This window comes from Pleurodeles waltl, chromosome 9 (genome assembly GCF_031143425.1).
Source record: "Pleurodeles waltl isolate 20211129_DDA chromosome 9, aPleWal1.hap1.20221129, whole genome shotgun sequence".
Taxonomy (NCBI): domain Eukaryota; kingdom Metazoa; phylum Chordata; class Amphibia; order Caudata; family Salamandridae; genus Pleurodeles; species Pleurodeles waltl.
This window is the reverse complement of record NC_090448.1, coordinates 418,512,520-418,534,787: the sequence shown is the minus strand read 5'-3', so window position 1 is coordinate 418,534,787 and position 22,268 is coordinate 418,512,520. Positions and strand designations below refer to the sequence as shown.

The window sequence follows — 22,268 nt, the reverse complement described above, 5'->3', positions numbered from 1 at the left end:
CGAGAACACACAGAAAATCTGTGTAAACAAGAATGTGCTGTTGTATGTCTTGACTTTTTGTTCCTGGGAAAAAAAATCTTTCTGCTTATTCCTTGCAGGTGTAATTTAATGGACAATTATTCATGTTTTTAACAATGCTTGCTTCCTTTCCCGTTGGTAAAAACTCTTATTTGCCACATAATGTACATCAGCATTGTCTATAAATTGCTTATTTTTGGACACTGTTGAAAAAAAAAATGAAAATACTGAGGAGTGACCCTTTGAAACGGTTTTGACTTTTGACAGTTTTTAGTGCTCTTTTTTTTTTATTTTTTTTTATTTTTAGGGTCGAGCATAAAGTGTTCTGTCCCTGGTGTAATCTCTTCGTGGGCTTTTAACCACGCCCATCGGTATGGTTGGTTTGTGGGCTTGCCTTTTCAAATTCACTTGAATTAATTAGTGAAAGGCATGCATATGTCATGCTTTTTCCGGTGTTTAGCCTGCCTGGAGCGCACCGGCCAACTACCGAAAACATACGAGGCTCCTTGTTTTTGGTATGGTTTGTGGACTTTTTTTCTTTATTTCGTAGGCAGCGCAATCTCGCTGGGCAGTAGTTGAGTGGTTAACATCACATTGACCTTGTTACATGGATGTTTGCACTTTTGCCGGTTACATGGATAATTGCACTTTTGCCGATACGTTTCACTGCGAGCGAACTTCTGTTTCCTTTTGTGTGTCTGCTTTGCGCTCATGGTGGCCGTGGGCTCACTTATGTGAAACTGTTTAACTTTTCATTTCACTTTGTGCGGCAAGAATAGTCCAGATATTTATGTGAAACTGTTTTAATTTTCATTTTCAGTTTATGTGGCAAGAAAAGTCTGGTTAGGAGTTTACAACGCTAATAGCTTTAACTCAAGCAAACGCGAGACCCATTACATTGCAAATGCTTGTTTTTCTAGTGTTAACGTACAAAAGCGGTTACTATTGTATGGTCTACAATACATTGAGGTTGTCTTTGCACGTTTTGAAAGACCATGTCCGCTAGTAGTTCTCCCTTTTGTATCCTGTTTATTCTGAATGTTTCCTTGAAGCAAAGGCACGTTGCTCATTTCCTGAAGTGCAGCCAAATTTCACCTCTTAAAAAAACTCAACATGTTCCTTCATCCTAATTGGGACGCTGTTGTGGTGTTCCATCCTCTTAAGCTCTCTGCTCACATTCTTCTCTCAGTAACACAGAAGAAGGCATGATTCATGTTGTGTTATGGTTGGTGCGCTTAGCACCCTCCATGGTAGCAGTGACTTTCTTCTCGTCTTGATGATGGCTCTCCCAACATCTTTGTTTCAGGCTGCTGTGGGTCAATACAACTCTTTTTTTATGCTCTTGGAGAATGAGGGTGGGTGTCGTTAGAGGAGTGCTGAGGCGTTTAAATGCTTTCTTTTTCAAAAGATAAGTAGAACAATGGCCCCCTGTGGTAAAAGCAACAGTTCATTCAAAACATCAACAATGACAACAAATCCATACTTCAAAAATGGTTCTATATCAAAGCAAAAACAAATTGCACAGAAAAGAACACATTCTTTGCACTTATGTAAAGTAATTTACTGCTTCATCAACGTGCTCTGTGCCCAAAGGTATCTAGAAGGTTATAAATAGTGAACTTTGCAGTGAGTATAAAAATACAACTGTGGAGTCATATTAGCTGATTCAAAGTGACAGTGTCAATACAGGGTATATATATATATATATATATATATAAAATGTGTCACTGGTTGATTAGCTCTCGGTGGAGTTGTATCACAACAGTGTCTGGGGAGGGAACATCAGGAAGCATCTGCTTGTGAAGGCGGCTGGATTCGGGGTCCAGAATTAAGGCGATAGCATCTATTTCATGGGACCATTGTACTCTGTGTGCCAATTGCCCCTAGTTCCAGGTGTTTATAAAAGGACGACCCCTGTTTTTTTCAGAGCTTCATTCTCAACACTTCTGCATTTGTAGGGAGGACTTCTTCCTGGGCCACAATGGCCATCCCACCACTGCACGTTGTTGTGTGCATGGGATCGCCACTTTGTGAGTCATAGTATTTATCATAGGTGCAACCACTCCACGATCTGCTGATAATTATGGTGTGTGCCTCCATCAGTACGCTCATACTGTCGCGTGGGCTCTCATTATCCTAAATGAGACTACTGGATTTCTAGGCAGCAGGATCGATAACGGTGTGGGGGACTGAGTCTGACCCACGTGTAAGGAACTCTGTCACCCTAAATCCGTTTTTTGCTCCGGCTAACTAGCAGTGCCTCATTTCTCCCACGGGGAAGAAATGATTAGGCAGCCGAGCGCATGACATCTTTGGAACTTCTCAGGGAAGTCGTGGTCACTCAGATCCAAACCAACTCTCTCATTTACAATATGTTCTCATATACAAATGACAAAGACAGTATAGGTTTTATATAATGTTTTAATAAAACAACTGTATTTTAGATAATAAGGCGTGAGCCGCAATAACCAGAACAATACAACACAGTAGGATTGAAATGGTCACCAGGAGAGTAAAACATAAGAACAAAGCTATCATATTTCCTAACAGTTTCTACTCTCCCTCTGCTTGTTCTATTTAGAGCACAGCATGTTAAGCTTCTAGCTTGCCTTTCCAAATCACCGGGGAGACATGCGCCCTCATACCTGAGCAAAGGCCTGTGATCTGGTTCAGCATCTGCAACGAGGCAGTCAGCGTCTAGCTGTGGGTCTCTGGTCGGAATCTCCCTCTTGCATGTATTGGGACAAGGAAGTGATTTTATAACTAACATGTCATCGTGATCACAAAATGTCCCTACGCAGGAATGCCAAATCTAAACTCCTACCGCGTCTATCGGCAATGTACCAGACTGTATCCTTGACTGAAGAACAGAGTGAATATGTTATGAAGAACTCCAGTGCTGAAGTAGGCAAAACAGTGTGATATGAATAAAAAACAATACCGTAGAACTGGCTATTTGAAAAATAACAATACGAAGCCTAATAAAAAGCATGTAGAGCAAAGTGCACAGAGGCTCTAAGCTGTCAGCAAATGAATAAAATACATTCAGGGCAAAGTGCACAAAGGCCTAAAGCCTGAAGCTAATGCGTAAAGTATACGTAAAACTAACCACACTACACCCTCCCCTTGTCGGTAGCAAGTGGTTCCAATAACATAAAAACATGCCCCAAACATAAACAATATATTTCGACAAGGTAAGAAGACAACAATGTCATAAATTTAGGAAACATGTGACGATAAGGCCAAATTCAATATAGTGTCAATTTTGCCGAAGGAGAAAAAAAATAAAATCCAATTGTCAGACAGAAGCAATAGAACGTAGGAGCTCCTCCACTTCGATATATGTTAATATCGGAAGATCCACGCCACAAAGTACCATGGAGCAGGTGTGTTCCAAAGCCCCAAAACCATTCAGGGCGGCACCCCGTGCAGTGCCAATGAAAGAGACAATACCATCTTCCTCCAGGAAGGGAATCTCATAAACCGCCTCACGAAGCAAACGCAACCGTAGTGCACAAGTCTGGGAATGAGCCCTAATCGGGAACATCAACAGATCAGGATCGACCACTGGAGGGCGCTGCAGTGAGAGACAGAAAGCCAGTGCATGTTCAAATGAGCACCAAAGGCACCGAAACACGGGTTGCACACAATTCAAAACCGGTCTGAATGACAGAGACCAGTCACACTCCAAATGTCCCAGGATTGTAGCTCGAAAATGCTGCATCATGCGTTCACGACACAGCTGCGCTGACAGGAGCAGCAATATAGGATCTCGTCGTGGCGGGACAGCCATTGCGAAAAAATAGCAACAATAGCAAGACTCCAGCCAATAAAGCCAAAGTAATCGGGAAACCCCCAAAAATGCTTCCGAAAATAGAGTGTATAGCCGAAGGTATCAAACCGAATATGGAAGAGAAGGTGTGAGCGAAACCAACACCAACGGCTTTGAAAAAATGAGCAATACCAGCAGTGCTGGATGCATTAAATATACGTCCCACAAGTTCACCGAAGTGACTTGGAAAGTTAGTATTCAAAAGGGACTGTATCTCCGCCGATGACCTTGCCACCTGAAGTGCGTAGGTCTCGCTAGCAGATGTAAGGGCCACATGCTTTTGAAACAATAAAGCTTTCAGCCAACTCAACTTGTCGAAATCAACCTTGGAAGTAGCAATATGAGGCCATATGTCCGCTACCTCCCTAATTTGAGTGGGGGGAAACAACACATTCCCGCAGCACGTAACGGCCTTGTTGACAACGACAACGTAAACTATTCCGGCACGCATGCCACTGCAGCGTTCGCTGTTAAGAACAACGTAACTGCCGTTAGAAAGCACCTGGAAAGTGTTTTTAATAACCGGGACTGGAACACCCTTTAAATAACAAGCTAAGTTAGCAATCGAAGCGTTACACGCTCCGTGCAAGGACAGCTGTTTACAAACCATGGAATGGCTGACAGAAGCTTCGCATTCGCTACCGCTAAGAAAAACCTCTCTCAAACCATTAACACATCTGTATTGAAAGGGAAGCTCCCACACCTCGTGTATGTAACTGTCTCCCAATAGTTCATATCTACCCACCGGAATGTGCTTCAAACAAGAAGTAAATTGCAGAGTGGAGATAGGCAAATTAATAACCCCATGAATCAACCACTCAGCTGACGGAATCTCAGCCACCGTGAAAGGCAGTTTCTCCAATTTCTCAATATTCAAAATAACATATGTTGCTTCCTTTTTAGCCATCAACTGTTGTTGACGAGTCAAATTAAAGGAGATAAAGATCTCTCTCGCACGAATGTGCTGCCATGGAACGCGACCCGCCTTCAAGGTCTGAAGAGTCCAGCCCAGCTGCATGATGGACCGTGTCTGACTCTGCCCATGATATAAAGAAGACATGTCTGATTTAATAATGTCAATAGCAGAGGAAACAACGCTGTCAATTGTGTAAACATGGTCAGAAAGGGTATGCATGCCATTATCAACAACAGACAAAGTCTGCAGTAGATTTTCTTGATCAATCTGCCTCAACCGGGCTGCAGCTGTTGTGAAAGTTTCCAAATCTCATTATAAACTTCATATAAAAACCTTTTCTTCCGTGGTACCTTGGGACCTGACAAAAAATCTTGTAAATCAGTACCATTAGACAGTAACTTGAGATGTGACTTAACCGCATCCAGCGTGGATGACTTCAACCATTGTTGACAAAGCTTCCCCACGCTGTCCGTAGTTATAATATCAGCATGTTCTGGTGAAATGTAACGAGGGTCTCCCCTACTAGTCCTGAGCCCCCCTGAAGAGGTGACAAAACGTTGATGACACTGATTAGTGTCTACAGGCCATAATAACCATCCGCCCGGATGTAACGAAGTGTTAAGCGTACCATTCTGGACCCAATGCGTAAATTCACTAAAAGTAGCATTCACATAGTGCTGCCAGTTGTTTAATTTGGAAGGGACAGGTATACTAGGCAAAGTCAACTCTCTAATCGTCGCCAAGCCCAAACAGCTAGTCTGTTGTACCGTGTCATTGAGGAAAATCATTTGCACAGGGATAAGACATGCTCTAAATAATGTATCCCTGCCTTGCATCTGCCAATTTTTCGTACCCCAAACACTTTTCAAGCCAACAGTCTTAAACCAGTATTCATACCCCTCGACCGAAAGTTTAGATACAAACAAATTTGAATACAGTAATTTAGTATCGGTCAGTAACATTTGCTTATTGGAATACGGAGTAACTTTAAAATAGCAAGACCTAGCATTTCGTTGATCATGCCCAGAAAAATATGCAAATTTATCATAATACGTCTTCGAACTCCCTTGTGGAGGAGTCGAGCAATGTTCCCATTGCACATAATTAAATATGGACTTAGGGCTACTAGCTTTATGAATAAAGTGGTGTCCATAATAGTTGTAGAAAAACATGTCACCATGATTATCTCTAAATTGGTAAGCATCTTCATCGTCATAGACAGTATAATATTGCAAATCTGTTAGCATAGAATCTACTGTCTTCACATCCCAATCATCAGAAACAATGCCTGGTATAACAATATCATTCATCGATAACTTGAGGACATACGGTATTTGAATCAATTCAGTGGGACCATATATATCAAACATTACTTTATCCCATACAATCCCATCCGGAATCGGTATTGCAGAAATGTTCACATTGGACAAGTCTCTTGGAACCATATGAGACGTAAAATGTGGTCTCAACACAGTCTCCACGTGCTCAATGTCAGATCGATCAGGAAGAAAATGACCATGTATTACTAGAAAAAAAAGTAACCACAAATCCCAACCATAAAAAAAAGAGTCATTACAGCCATAAAAAGCCACAAATAGTTCCAAGGAAAAACAAAATATGTACGTTTAAGCCAACTCAGCAGCTTACGTGGACCTCGGACAGAAGACATCGAAGACAAGGAGCTGGACACCGGTTCATCAGCGTCGTTGAAGCAGCCAGAGGCAGTTCTTGCAAAAGGTGCAATTGTGAACAAAGAAGCAGATGGAGGCTCTCTCCTAGGCACGCTATAAACCACATGTTCAGAAACATCAGTAGAACATACAGCAACTTGATCAAAAGATTCCATATTAATCATTGTCTGTGGAACAATCGCAAGATCATCTTCCACCCTCCCCAAGCTCGGAGAGGAAACAGCGTCGGTGTAAATCACCTGCAGCGGGACTTCTTCCCCAGTAGTGAGAGGGATGCCGGAACTACTGGGTGTCCCTCTTGGTCTGCTGTGCAGAATCGGCCACATGTTGTAACTTGACATTATCTATAGAAACAAAACGATTTCCTTTGACCTCTTGCAGCGGCGGTAAAATCACAGTTCTCGTGCCGCTCACCCCTAACACAGGGACAGGTGCTCGATAAGAAGGACCAAATTCTTTCCTTACTGCAACCTTTTCACGCACTAGATCCCCAATCCTGGGTATCCAACCAGTAGGTGTTACTGGCTCATCCTTAATTCCTGAGGAGGCAGCACTTGCAGAAGAGTTATCTTCACGGAATTGTTGTAAATCCTGCAAAACAGTGACACAATCATTTATGTCAAAGGGCGTAACTCCCGCCTCCACACCAGGACCATCCAGATCAGGAACATACATTCGTGTTCCAAACAGGCACTCATATGAAGTACGACCCCCCAGTGACCGTCTAGGCAAGTTATTAAGTGCTCTCTGTACTCCATATAGGTGGGCTAGCCAACTACGACCCGTACCTATAACCCTGGCCATTAAGGATTGCTTTAAATCACGATTTAAACGCTCCACGACAGAATGTCCCTCGGGATGAAATAAAGACGAGAATTGGAGTTGGACCGCCAACGAAGCCATGGTGTCCTTGAATGCCTTAGAGGCGAAAGCAGGGCCCTGGTCCGAATGAAAAGCCGCAACTGCAAATGTATCGACAAAGATGCGCAAATCTTTAATAACAGTCCGAGCGTCAGCCGAGCGTTGAGGCCATACCCACACAAATCTGGAGCACGAATCTACAGCAACCAATATATATTTGTATGCACTATCTGGTGTCAGCGGACCACAATGGTCCAAGTACACACACTGTAACGGTTTGTTTGAAATCAGAAGGGGCGTCTGCTGCGGGCGTCTAGCCGACGATGCTTTAATTTGTTGACAGACGTCACAACAAAGGACATACTGCTTCGTCTCTTTATAGAGACCAGGCCACCAGTAACGAGCCTGTAAATGTGAAATCGTGGCAGCCACACCAGCATGTGCAGATGCCACCCCTTCATGTGCTGCAGAAATTAATCGAGGTCTCCCAATTCTATTGGGAATTTCACGTACACCAATGCCTGGAATATTAACAACAGCATTTAGCGCACTACTCAAGCAGTAACTATATTTAGAAGGAAATCCTTTAGGAAACGGTGTGCCATCAGACGTAGCTTTTATGGCAGCCGAAATCTCTGTGTCTGGTTTGGAACTCGAACGAGTCACTGCGGCCACAGTGGCGATAGCCACTGCCGACTTTGCGGCTTCATCAGCCAAAGTATTCCCAGCAACGTGTATTCCAACGCGCTGGTGTCCAAGTGTATGCACAACATGGACCTTAGGAAGCGTTTCTTTCAGATCCGCAACCTTACCCCACAACAATTTATGTTTAATGGTGTTGCCTTTAGAATCTCTGAACCCATTCAACTTCCAATAGTGCAGATATTCATTGAAAGACTGAACACAGTAGTAGGAGTCACAGACCAACAAGGTCAAAATCGCCGGATCCGCGTGCTCTAACAATAGAGCTTTGAGCTCAGCCAGCTGTGCCGTGCAATCTCCCAAGATTTTAGTATAAGTATGTCGGGGGCAGAACACTTCCCCCTCCATAGTGCCGCTCACCACCGCACATGCAGCAGAATACTGTTGTTTAGTCCCAACCGCTGGTTGCGCAGAGCCATCGGTATATATGACCACTTGATATTGGTCAATAGGCAATGTGCCAGCAGGAACTGGGTACTCTATTTCATATTGAAGAAATTCTTGAGTCTGCAGTTTAGGGTCAAATATGTAATCAACATCAGTGGCTGTCAAAGACGTAGCCCATTGTATCCATCGCGGGTGTAAAGCTTTCGAATTAGGAACACTCGCTTTTGTAACAGCCTCTAAGGCCGGAATCGGGGAAACGACAATGATGCGTTGGCCCTGGGCAAGCGGTCTTTCTTTAATTACAGCCATCTGTACTGCAGTGAGTATTTTCTCAGTCTGTGCAAGTCGTTGTTCTGCAGCAGAATACAAGTGGGACTTGTATGCAATCAGGACTGTCTCACCCTCATTAAAGGTGACATACGTAAACCCAACAGCCCCAGGTATTACCCTGATGACTAAATGTGTCTTATTTTCCAGTGTGTGTAAGTGTTTAACTGCTAAGAGATCAGTCTGTAACTCTCGCAGAATGTGTGTATGCTCAATCATCCAAAATCTACTCGAAATATTCAGGCGAATCAGTTCGTATAAGGGTTTTATACGCGTAGCATAGTCAGGAATGTAAGTTCTGCCAAAATTCAGAAACCCCAACAATGACTGGAGCTTCCGAACCGTATTAGGAGGCTGCAATAAAGCACATTTCTCCCAAAAATGTGGTGCTAGGCTCTTGCCCTCACTCGATAACTCATATCCCAGGAAAATGACGCTGAGGAAGGCAATCTTTGATTTCTTAAAATTAAACTTATAGCCAATATCAGCAAATCCCACAACAATGCGCGATACGCGCCTTAGATGTTGCAGAATCTCATCGTCTGTCAAATACATGTCATCAACATATGATAACGCTTCAGGGTCCAACTCGTGCAGCATTTCTGTCACACGAGCTGAAAACAGTCCTGGGCTATTCTTATACCCCTGAGGCAAACGACAAAAAAATTCTGAGAGCCAAACGCACTGAAACTGGTATAGTCCCGACTTTCGGGCGCTATATTTTGGCAGAAAAATCCATTTGAGATATCCAACGTTGTTTTGTATTTTTTACGCACTATATTGTTCATAAGCGCTGCGCTATGTGAATTCTGTATTGCATATGTGCGTGTGTGACTATTCAAATGTCTACAATCCACCACTATCCTATATGAATGGTCCGGTTTAGCAACCGGAAATAAGGGATTATTCATGGGCGAGACACAGGGCTCAATTACACCCTGGTACTCCAATTGCGTAAGAATTTTCCGAACCGATGCCCTTGCCTCAAATTTAATAGGATACTGCGGCTGTGGCTGAGGTGTGCCCTTTATTGGAATTACATGATAAGGTGATTGTCTATCCCACCCCACATATTTTCTATATAGGGCGGGAGCCTGTGCTAGAGCCCATGTTTTACCATAGGACTCCGCTAGCTCTCTCGGAACAAGTGGTGAGAAGGAAGGTACAATAACTTCCTCCCCAACCGGACAGTCGCGAACAAAGTCAGGTGGCCAATCCTGTTCGGCCAACAGAACATCATATGATTTTACCACATGGTCCCAAAAGATGGCGTGCACAATGCGGTCAATATCCCCTTCTAATCGTAGAGTCACTTGATACACTCTATCAGGATCCGAGACTCGCATGTCCGCCGTTTCGACTTGTATGAAGTCATCAGTTGCTTTCACCTCCAGATGCTCTAGAAGACTCCGGCAAACTATTGTGACCTCTGCCGCGCTGTCTAACAGTGCTAACGCCCATGTCTTGTTCGTCAAGAGAACTCTCTTCTTGAGCGGCATGTCTAACTGAGACTGCTGCCACTTTTTTCTTTTTAAATTGCTGTTTTTGTTGCAGCGGTTTCTCTTCTCGTTTAACAGAAACCTCTGCCGAGCGTTGTGAATCCAGTCTCGGTTTCACGTACTCCGTCCTCCGCTCTCACCGCCCACCTCTCTCACTTCTCCTCTCTTAGGAGTCCTGAAAGGAACGAGATTGGCGTGTATCAGTATATTGATATCTGTCAGGCGTCTTCAAATTATCCCTATTCTTGAGATTATACCTATTCTGCGGGGTCTCCGGTTGCGGAGACTGTCCCTCATCTTTTTTAGGTGTTTGCTGTTTCTTTTCCCAGCGCTTTTTTGTACCCTCAGGTTGCTGTTGCTTAGCATTATCTTTATTATTTTTACCCTGCAATTGGGGTTTCTGCGGTCTAGCCCCTAGGCTATCGCGACCAATACTTGAATATGTCTCAGCTATTATTCTCGGAAGTTCCCTCTCTTGATCAATCTGCTGAACATCCCGAAGACGCATTCGCACGGCTAGTGCTACTGCCTCTCCCTTGAGATTACTCAAAACAATAGAAGAAACTGCGGCAAAATTGCCCATTAACTGCATGCCCAAATCTAAGGCAGGGGCAGCCCCATATTCATCTTGAATTTGTTTAAGCACTTCCGGTAAATTAGCTAAAGTCGGTGTACCGTGTGCTGTCGGAACCACTGCTTGTGGGTGTGCCGGAGCTAAGTCTATATATAAACGACGCACATCAGCCACTGCCAAATTTGCAACCGCAGGATATGGTGTGTAAGTAGCCAATAAAGGCCAGGTTGGACCATCATTACTCAACGGACCTAACCTCACTTGTGCTACTGTATGTGGGAGGGCGCCATCAAGCCAATTATGGTGTTCTTGATAAGATAGAGGTATCTCTAAATAAGCGTAAGCCCTGTATTGTACAGGGGCATTCGCAACAGTGTATTCGTGAAAGGTATTTGTACCCTCATCAACTGCTGGAAATGCGACCCAAGAATAAAAAAGTTCTGTCCTATAGGCTGCATGGGCATCCACCACAAAAGTGAGTGGACCCCCCTGGACTGTTAGTCCATGTGCTATCAGATGTCCCGTGAGCGGGTGACGCATATTGATTGCTATATTCACTACATTAGGATTCGCCATTTGCAAAAAAATAGCTCTAGGTCAGAGAAGGCACACCAATATCGGGGTTTTTCCTTTCAAAGTTCAAGCTTGAACAACCAACCACTAAGCGATAGGACGTACCTATCCCGTGGTGGCGGAAACCCACAGTCCCACGGACGTCTCCGCGTACGGAACCGAGGAGTCAAAATATATATGAGACCGAGAGGGTCAGTCGGACCTAAACATTAGAGCCAGACCAATCGTTGGCGGCGCCATGTCGCGTGGGCTCTCATTATCCTAAATGAGACTACTGGATTTCTAGGCAGCAGGATCAATAACGGTGTGGGGGACTGAGTCTGACCCACGTGTAAGGAACTCTGTCACCCTAAATCCGGTTTTTGCTCCGGCTAACTAGCAGTGCCTCATTTCTCCCACGGGGAAGAAATGATTAGGCAGCCGAGCGCATGACATCTTTGGAACTTCTCAGGGAAGTCGTGGTCACTCAGATCCAAACCAACTCTCTCATTTACAATATGGTCTCATATACAAATGACAAAGACAGTATAGGTTTTATATAATGTTTTAATAAAACAACTGTATTTTAGATAATAAGGCGTGAGCCGCAATAACCAGAACAATACAACACAGTAGGATTGAAATAGTCACCAGGAGAGTAAAACATAAGAACAAAGCTATCATATTTCCTAACAGTTTCTACTCTCCCTCTGCTTGTTCTATTTAGAGCACAGCATGTTAAGCTTCTAGATTGCCTTTCCGAATCACCGGGGAGAGATACGCCCTCATACCTGAGCAAAGGCCTGTGATCTGGTTCAGCGTCTAGCTGTGGGTCTCTGGTCGGAATCTCCCTCTTGCATGTATTGGGAGAAGGAAGTGATTTTATAACTAACATGTCATCGTGATCACAAAATGTCCCTACGCAGGAATTCCAAATCTAAACTCCTACCACGTCTATCGGCAATGTACCAGACTGTATCCTTGACTGAAGAACAGAGTGAATATGTTATGAAGAACTCCAGTGCTGAAGTAGGCAAAACAGTGTGATATGAATAAAAAACAATGCCGTAGAACTGGCTATTTGAAAAATAACAATACGAAGCCTAATAAAAAGCATGTAGAGCAAAGTGCACAGAGGCTCTAAGCTGTCAGCAAATGAATAAAATACATTCAGGGCAAAGTGCACAAAGGCCTAAAGCCTGAAGCTAATGCGTAAAGTATACGTAAAACTAACCACACTACAATACTGTGCTTTATTTTGCATCTCTAGGCTCTTATGTTTCTTCTTATGTTGTTGGAAATAACAGTCTGTCGGATTACCTCTCACCTCTTTCTGCTCTTTATGTGCTGCATTTTGTTCTACTGCGGACGCAATCAACAGAATGTAATCATAATTTTCCACTCTTGCAGTAGCCTTACTAGACCTCCCTTTCTGCGTAAGCCATGTTGAAAGGGAGCTGTCTCTGCACACGCCTGTGTGTATGGAGTTGCATGTAAGATTGGAGTTCTGAACACCAGCTATCTTGCCTAGGTGTTTGCTACACACTGTTCATATTTTGACACTTCAGACTATATCAAAAAGACCAAGATTTTAAATCCGGTCTTTACTTTTAGCCCGACCTCCCATTGTTGCTTTTAATGCTGGTCTTTTAGAAGCTGCCTAGAACCTTTAGGATATCAAAAGTATTATACTTAAGCTGAACTTTAAAATTGTGTCTAGCGATATGATTTCATTATTGCTTTGTGATATATTTTTTTTCTGTCCTTAGAACACTTCAATCTTTGTCATTTAATAAAAAGCTACACTGCTTCCTGACCAGGTTCAAGCTCAGTTAAGTAGTAAAAATAAAATAACTATTCAGCATCCCTAGGACCAAAAGCGATATGCAACTAGGGAGTAATGTAACATCTCCTTAACACCCACCTCTTATTCCACGGCTCAGCGCTCTCCCTGCTATATGGCTAGATAATCCTACTTCCAACAAGGCAGGATTGCCCCAACAGGGTAGCCTTGCTCTTCGGTGTTGAGTGTGCTCTTGACTTCTTCTAATACATAAAGATGACCGTTTACCCACTTTATCCCAATTATGGAAAATACACTGGTCACTTTAGAGAACAATTTCCACCCTGCAGTGTAAGGAGCATTTACGTTAGAAGAAAGACTGTGTCCCTGTGGCCTTCACTGTAATGAGAAGACAGACTAATTGAACAAAGAAAGTAAAATAGAGAACCCTCTTTGCCTGGTTTTAAAATCTAAAGATCATGCTGACACAGTTGCAACGTTGACTGCATGACCACATAATGGCCTTGAAACCATACATGCAGTGTTCCCTCTTGTCCCACCTGCACAACTAGGTTCGGTACCATCCACCCATTCCTTTTCTCTCTTATTGGTCTGAGTAAATTTGTCTCCAACTAGTTCTTGAGACTGCTTAGAGGAGTCAAAGAACTAGACATCACGCAGGCCACAAAACATGACTAGTGAAGGCTATGTTAACTGGATGGTGTTCCATGAACAGTCCGTTCAATTGAGGATGACCAGGAATGGGAATGACTGAAGTGTGTAGTGCGCAAGACTGCACTTGTGACATAAAATAGCAGTTATGCATGTGTCAGTTACATCTAGCCATGGGCTGTAGTGCACTGCCCTCTCCAGAAGTGCACACAGATGCTAGCTGAATATACCAGGTGTAAGAGATAATCCAGGGTAAATATAGATAAATCTACAATATACAAGTGTGAAATCAAAATGTCCTGGCTGTCGCTCACGGATGAGGGAGGAACTTAATATATTGGTTTATGTTCAACAGTAGAAAACAGGAAATGTAAAAATTGCACTCATAGACCTCCACAAGTCACCTTTTTCATTTACTGCTCATTTGACGCAAAGCCGGATATTAAGCTGAATGATTTTCATTTCATTGATGATTCTAATCTCTTTGAGATGTCGTTGTCCCACACTGGACAACTTCAAATTTGTCAGAATTTATTGGTGGGGACCATTTTCAGGCACCATGTTTACTGAGCTCCCTAGATTAGTGTCTTGGCTTCTAAATTCTTAGAGTTGTTTATTTATACGTACTTGTACTACAGCTTTTGTAAAAGAGGCTTGATTACCTCACAGATTATTATTAAGTAGCAGAATTTGTTATTATGCATATTTGTATAGCTCTTACGTAACCACATGGCAGAGATGCACTTCACTAATCAATGGAAATTAAAAGAACTTTGTACAAGTGACAGAAGAACACAAATAAAAATATCAGAAACGGAAATGCATTCAATTTTTGTAGGGTCTTCATAGTAATGGTAGAATAGATTGAGTAAGTGGGCATTAAATTTGAGATGTTCAGGTAGTTTGTTCCAGCCTCTCGATACAAGTCAGGAGAACGTTTGGTTTAACTACTTCCAGTATTTATTTTCCCTTCTGTGATGAGAATTTTTTTTTTAATTAGTCGACTAGGTCTATAGGAAGGGTGGTGTGATTTGTTTCTTAGCAGATGAGATGAACCTGAATATGGAAAGGATTCTTTATTTGGCGCTTACAGAAATATATGGATATACTTCACTTTTGTAGGACTGTGCACAACTTATAGTCATGCTTTTTACATGACACATTAAAGAGTGGCATATGCTTACTTAAAATAGCACTAGCAAAATGTATGGACAAACACTGCAAAGCCGATCAGTCACGCTTCTAATAACCAGGTTCCGGGTGATTGACTATGCAAATGCTTGTTTGCAACAAAGTATTAAAAAAAAACAGAATGTCTGATTGTCAGTCAGCATTCGTATGCGCATGCACAGGTATTAATTTACAGAGCCCAATGGCCACTTTTGAGTAGTAAATTAAGAAATATATTGCCAGGTAATAGTGTGCAGCTGCTGGGCCCTGACCAAAAAAAGTGACTATGTAAAAAAAAAAACAAAAAAAAAAAAAAAAACTGTGGACCTCTTTAAACAAGCTCCAATACTTGCTCTTATTTGTGGACCATAGCACAATTAACATATCACTTCTCGAAATGGCCTTCTCCACTTTTCCACCCTCTGGAATTTTCATACAATTCAGGAAAAATATGCAGGTAGCTTGATTGTCTTCTAAGAAACTTTGAGGTCATGGTTGAAGCCCAAATATCATTTCTTCCCACTGAGACCAATAATATGAGTACCATGGAATTTGGTTAAAAAAAAAAAAAGTTAATATTCCTAGATATAGTTCTACTTGTGTATTATATCATGTAAGTGGTTGTTTTGACATGGTTAATGTTTTTGATTAGCATTTAGTACTGGATGAAAAATTGCATCCTCCTTAATGGAATCATCACAGTAACATCATGGTCTTCAACGCCTTGCGAGTGGGCTTACAGAGGTTGGGGGGGGGTGTACAGCAAAGTTAGGTTCATGTGGCCAGTGGTGTTGAAGAAGGAGCACTTAAACTTCTTAAGACACTGTACGAGTGACACCCAAAATCATTTTGTAGATGTACTTAGGAAACTGTGGCTATTAAGGAGATTCCTGGACATTCTTGCAGTGTTTGGAACGTTAACTTATTTTATCACATTAACAATTTTTAACAGTAATCATCCTTTTTTGTCAAGAGTTCTTGGATGATATATACCAAATTTTCCTTGATGTCTAGCTTTCTGCCTGACAATATATGTTTAAATTTGCATACTAGATTATTCTGCAACAAGCCGCATAGAACTTAGTTTATGGACTTGTCTTTGGGGTGCCTTCGTCGCATGCCTCTGGTATTGTTTGAATCGTTTGTCTCTCAGTTTTTTTGCATTGCTTACATTAATTGTGATGAATTGGAAGACATTACTGAATATCCCTGTTTTGTTTATAAGTCTTAGAGGAAATGCCTTCAAACACTACGTCAGTATTTTAGCTCCCTCATAATATTTATCATTTTACAAAACTGTGAGACAATAACATGTCACACTTTTGCCCTCTAACTAAATTATTTTTCACAGTCCACGGGGTCACTTGAAAAGTTTGACGATCATTAAGCTAATATAATCTGCAGCCAAAAGAGAAGCTTCTCCTTATTGCTACATTTTTCTCTGCAACAAAAGTTTCAAATAGTTTCCCTGCAGGACTGCGCCCTTTCTATAAAATACGAGAATGGTGAATGTCCTCTCTGCGACATGTCTTGATCTACCTTCTTTCTTTTCAGATTTTTATTGACCGAGATCCAACCATATTTGCTCCCATTTTAAATTTTCTCCGCACCAAAGAACTTGATCCAAGGTAGGTCTCAAACTCTCTCTCTATGGTAACATTGGGATGAGCAACATATTGAAATCTTTCAACTGATGAGCAAACTAGGGTCTGTCAGTGACCACCTGTCTGTGTTGCTGAAGAGCCATGCTTAGGTTTTAACTGTTAACTTGCAGGAAACTACACCAGCATTTGAACATCCTTTTGTAAATGGTCTCCTGTTTTTGAAGCAGTACTTTGGGACACCAATGGCAAATTCTACTGTGTGAAAGAAGACTGCCGAAATATAAGATTACAAAATGGGCCACTTCATAAACCCTACGGAGTAAATACAACTTTAAAATGTTTATTTGGAGTGATGGTTACTACCATTGTTCGGTGTCTTGAGCAACAGCCTTTCTTTTCCTGCATGAGCTCTTGGCCCAGTTATCCTCCAGTATTAGATGGACTGTTTTGCTGAGCCTCTGCTGAGATCTTTGGCATTGAGTGAAAGATTGAAGCAGAGAAGGTGGTCAGAACTCTAAGTTAAAACATTTTGCCTGCACGTACTGCTAAAATAATTGGGTAGTGCTTAAATACACATCTAGTTGGAAATATGGAGACTGAAGTAGGCAGCATTTGTAAATAAATGTTTCATGTTAGACGTGGCACTGTATTAACGTGATCCTGTTTTCTTCTCAGGCAAGTGAACACCAGCTTGCTGCTCCACGAAGCAGAGTTCTATGGAATAACCCCTTTAGGTAGGCCTCAGTAGTTCTCTAGATTATGTTGTAATTCTTAGTAATTTTGTTTTTTCTACTGATTGCAGAGCCCGGTAGAACCACTGTACCATGTCTCGATGATCATATTGGTCTATAGTGAATATCTGATCTGGTACTTGTTTTAATTGTTAACACGAACTGTTATCCCTTTGCGTAGGATTAGTTTCGGGGTTCAGGCATACTTTAGAAATTGCTGTCAAAATCCTTTATCACTCCTTTTCCTATATACTCAGGCCTCCTTGATAGTTTTTAAAAATATCTTGTAGCATATTCTGGAGCATGGGTCTTCAAACTGGGGTGTGGGCAGCCCTGGGGGCGGGAGGGCTCAAATTATACCAGGGGGTCATCAGTCTCTGACCAAGAGAAGCATTATGCTGATAACTGCTTTTTTAGGCTGCAAAAAATGAGCAGCAGTACACTGCTCTGTAATGGGCCATCACTAGCATGTTGTGTAATTTATATCCAAACTGGGATTATGTGCCAGAAGGGAATGGACTCCAATTACTCTTCAGAATCCACCACCCCACCCCCAGTAATCACACTATGGATACTTGTACACGTTAGTAAGGCCTGCCTGGTCAGATTAGTATGTTTGGCATCATGTATTTGATTGGATTTTTAAAACAGTAGCAGAACTTAACTGCAGTGTTTGAATATGTCTAGACATATTTAAACCTTGCCAATTTAATTGAATAATTGTGAAAAATTCGGAGAGAGCCCCAATTTTTTTTTTAATCACTTGGGGGGGGGGGGGGGCGGGAGGGGGGCACAGCATTAAATAGTTTGAAGACCACTGATCTAGAGTATGGGAAATCACTATAGCTGTATTTGTTAAAGATGTAAATCTTCTCTCCATCAAGGTCCCCCACTCTTTTTGACTGCCTTGTACCTAGAAGTGATGACTAAACAAATGATATCCAAGGCACTTTATCGAATACAAAAAGATATTAGAAATGAGGCAGGTTCTGCAAAGGTTTGATGTAAAGGTCTAGATCTGGGATTCAACTTATATAGGTGGATTTCTTTCCCCTATTGAAGGAAATCAGCAAGAGTCATCCTCTGCCCTCTGTTTTGGTGTGACATATTTCTCTGATAAACTTTCTGCCTCCCAAAGTGAACATGTGGTTTGGTGTTGATGGGGAATATCTGTGGCTAGCTTTTTGAAAAGGTGCCCTCGACCCTGATTTGCATGGTAGGCACATTATGTTTGTGAGTCACTATCCACCTGAAGGTTGGCGTTTATACTATGTATTGTTCAGTCTCTTTGTATGAAGCTTTTCCAGTTTTGTTAACAAGTTCACTTATATTTCTTAGGTATTCACAGATATGTGGAGGAAGTTGCGGCTCGTTTTAACACCTGTATGTTAGCTGTAAATAGTTGGATGAAGGCCAATTGGCTAAAACTGAATTGCGAAAAAAAACGAGATTCTCTGCTTTGGTATGAGCAGGGAACATTGGTCACCGAGTTGGTGGCCTAAAGAGTGTGGCATTCGCCCCATTCCCGGGTTCCACCTCAAGGAACTTAGGCCTACTCTTTGACCATCTATCCTTTAAACCTCAGGTCAACCAGACGGTCCAAACCTGTATGTGGATCTTGAAGAAAGTTTTTTCCTATATTCAAAAACAATGGAGAATTACAGCTACCCTGGCCCTTGTTCTGTCCAGATTGGACTACGGTAACGCTCTTCTGCTCAATCTGAACAAAGGATCCCTCAATAAATTGCAGTTGATGCAGAATACTGCTGCTAGAATGCTATGGAACCTTCTGCGATTGGCTTCCGCTAAGGATAGCCTCAAACGCTTACATTGGCTTCCGGTAGCCCAACGGATTATTTTTTAAACTCTTTGTATCACTTACAAAGCTACCCATGGGATCGGATCTAAGTATCTGACGTCCAAATTACAGTGGTATAGACCCAAAAGACTGCTTCGTTCTGCTAGCACCTATCAACTTCAAGTCCCCCGCACCAAGAAGGTGAAGTGGGGTGACAAAGCCTTCACTATCATGGCTGCAAATAATTGGAATCTACTCCCTTTGGAACTTAGGAAAGAGCACAATTATCTGACTTTCAGGAAACGGGTTAAGACCTGGCTTTTTCCACGTTAGGTCCTGACCCTGATCCTTTTCTTTTCTCCCGAGCTTCCACACACTCTTAACTTTGTCAGCGCTTCGAAGCCTACAGGCCGGAACTCGCTTTAGAAATACATCATACATACATACATATGTGTAGAGTGCCCCCATGGTCTTGGCTTTTGATTTCACATTAGGAGCAGTGAAGAAGGAAAGAATACTAGCTAGGAAAGATAACCCATGGTAGTACTGTTGGAGAGATTCTTGCGTCTACAGAATAGTTTTCATGACAAAGTTTGTCCCATTTGAATGACAGGAAGATGTGTTCCATGTTATAGGTGCATGGTGATGATGCAAATGGGTGGTAGCAGTGTCAGAAGAATATGATAAGTAATTGTTCCAGGAGGCGCTGTCTTTGCTCCAATAGGCTTTACAGAACAGTTTTTGGTGTGCAGTCTGTGTTTCACCCTTAATTTCACAAAATTTTATATTGTGCAGTTCGTCGCCTACAGCTGTGTGAAGAGTTAGACAGATCCTCATGTGGGAGTGTCCTCTTCAATGGATACCTGCCGCCTCCAGGTAAGGTGTTCCACTCTTTTGCATGGTCCTTTTCTTTAAAAAGAGTTCATTTCAATCTTGTGTCTGACTCTGGACACAGTCAAGCTCATGGTCTGGTTGAACTCGTCCGAAGAAACCTACAACAACCCAGATCAGTAATATTTAATAAGACCTCTTGCCTGCAGTTAAATGAATTTCTGTAACAGCCTCCTCACACGTTTCCAAACACTTTTTTGCCAACATGATTTTCCTAGTTCTAAGAGGCAGACTATAATCAGTGCATGGCATAATAAATGGTTTTGTTCACTCAAGACATGATTCCCCATCTAGTAAGCGGGTTGATGATTATGGAGCCCACAGGTTCCTTCCTCTAATGCCTAATCCTTTCTCTGTCATTCAGCACATCGAATTCCGTTCCCTTTTCTTAAACCAGAAGACGTGCGTGGAACAATGCTACCTTACTTAAAAAAAAAAAAATGAATGTACGTTCTGATTTAAAAAAATAACTTTCTTGGAGTTGAGGGGCGGATCCTTACAACAGTATTCCTGATACATATAAAGCTACCAATTCTTGGTACTCATTTGCAGAAAGGGACCAACTTCCCAAGAAAACTATCACCTTATTGCAGTTCATGTTGGCTGTCTTTTTTTCATACTTTTTTTTACAGGATTTTTTGTGATGCATGATCGATAATAATTTTATGCCAGACTGGTTATGGGAACAGGACATACGTTCTGCATCATTGTTTGTCATTCATGCACAGAATGTATGAATATGCTGAATGAAAATTGACTTTATTTTTATCTATAGTCTTAAGTTGCAATTGACCAAGATAAAATAACATTATTTTGATTCAAGCCAAAAAGGTTGGCTAAATTGTTGGATTTGCTCTGACTGACTGTTGGTTTGGCTTAGGTGTGGAAATCTTGGGCAGCTGGCACTAATTGAATCTTCACATATTTGTGCTGCAATGCATGTCAACAACTTGTTATTAGACATTTACATATAACTGCTCTAAGATACCTTTCCACTGACACGTGAAGTGATTTTGTGTGTTGGTCAGATTTTGGCTTGCATAAATGATACTCTACTCAGTGATAGAATATCTGTTGGCCTTTGCTGGGAATTGGGGTGTCTGCTGTTATAAATTCAAAATAATATTCAGGAAAACAACATGATGGCATTTGGGAAAGCTGAATTACAGGATACAAGATTGGACAAGAAGGGTATCTATCTTTGCAGATACCTGATTCAACTGATAGACCTGGCAGGCGGTTGAGAACACATACATGAGCCCACCTCTCACAGGAGATTGGGCTGTTGAAAAAATATGGCTACATGCCAATGCTTTGACACTGAAGGCAATAGGTTAGTGCTGAAGTCTTTGCAGACACGCACACAGAACAAGGTAATGCAGATCAGAACAAACGTTACACCAACAGTGCATTACTTTTGCAAACCAGGTGGAATCCTGTTCATGAGGGAACCCTGTTCACTCCTTCTATCGCAAGAAGTCCAGATTGTGTGGGATTTGGCATTACGGAGATGGATCAGTCTGACAGCATAACCTATTTTACAAATAGACTATTTGACTTGTCAGAATCTTTGAGCCACAATTGTACAGTCTCAGGATGGGAAATATAACAACACTTTAATGTTCACTTAGGCCCAGTCTACATAGACTTATTCACAAAAAAAGATATCAAAAATGCAAAAGTTGCGAATTCAGGTACCGGTAACGTCGGGATCAAGTGAGAACACCATCCAGATGTGCTGGTAAAGCAAGTTTATGTAAAGCTTGCTACCAACGGCTCTCATACAAAAATATATTCAGAGAATACATACATCCAGGATGACAATTGCATAACATAACGTGTATTTGTAAAGTGCACATTACCTTTGGATCTGTTGGTGTTGAATCACAGATGTTTGTTACTCAACTCAGTGGCACTCATTTTATCGACCCTAGAAGGATTAAAATCTCTTTTAACCCATCAAGATTTGAACCATTGACCATGAGATCAAAGACGAATTTCTTTTCTGGAAGTTATGGTCCAATGAGCCATCCCCCCCCCCCCCCCTCGGCTTCACGAGTTTGACCCCACCAACCAGTGTGTGACAGACTTGGGTCTAGCACATGGTGTGATCCATTGCTCCACTCGGGCAGTTATAGTACTCCCCACACCACTCATTGTCAGTCCAGAGTCCCTGAACTTGGGCATAATGATCCCTGAAGATATAGAATTTTAAAACCTCAGTCTTTCTGATGGATCCTTAAAGGCATTGAAGGTACTG

The 22,268-nt window shown here is 42.0% G+C and overlaps 1 protein-coding gene across 2 annotated transcripts in view; it reads left to right on the top strand.

Annotated features, from left to right (window-relative positions):
• Positions 1 to 22,268, top strand: part of SHKBP1 (SH3KBP1 binding protein 1) — a 220,937-nt gene that overhangs the window by 79,101 nt on the left and 119,568 nt on the right. For both annotated transcript variants that reach the window (XM_069207207.1, XM_069207208.1), the window contains 3 exons: positions 16,539 to 16,612; positions 17,264 to 17,322; positions 19,913 to 19,993. In XM_069207207.1, coding sequence (XP_069063308.1) covers positions 16,539 to 16,612; positions 17,264 to 17,322; positions 19,913 to 19,993 — 214 coding nt within the window. The remainder of the gene's footprint in view (positions 1 to 16,538; positions 16,613 to 17,263; positions 17,323 to 19,912; positions 19,994 to 22,268) is intronic.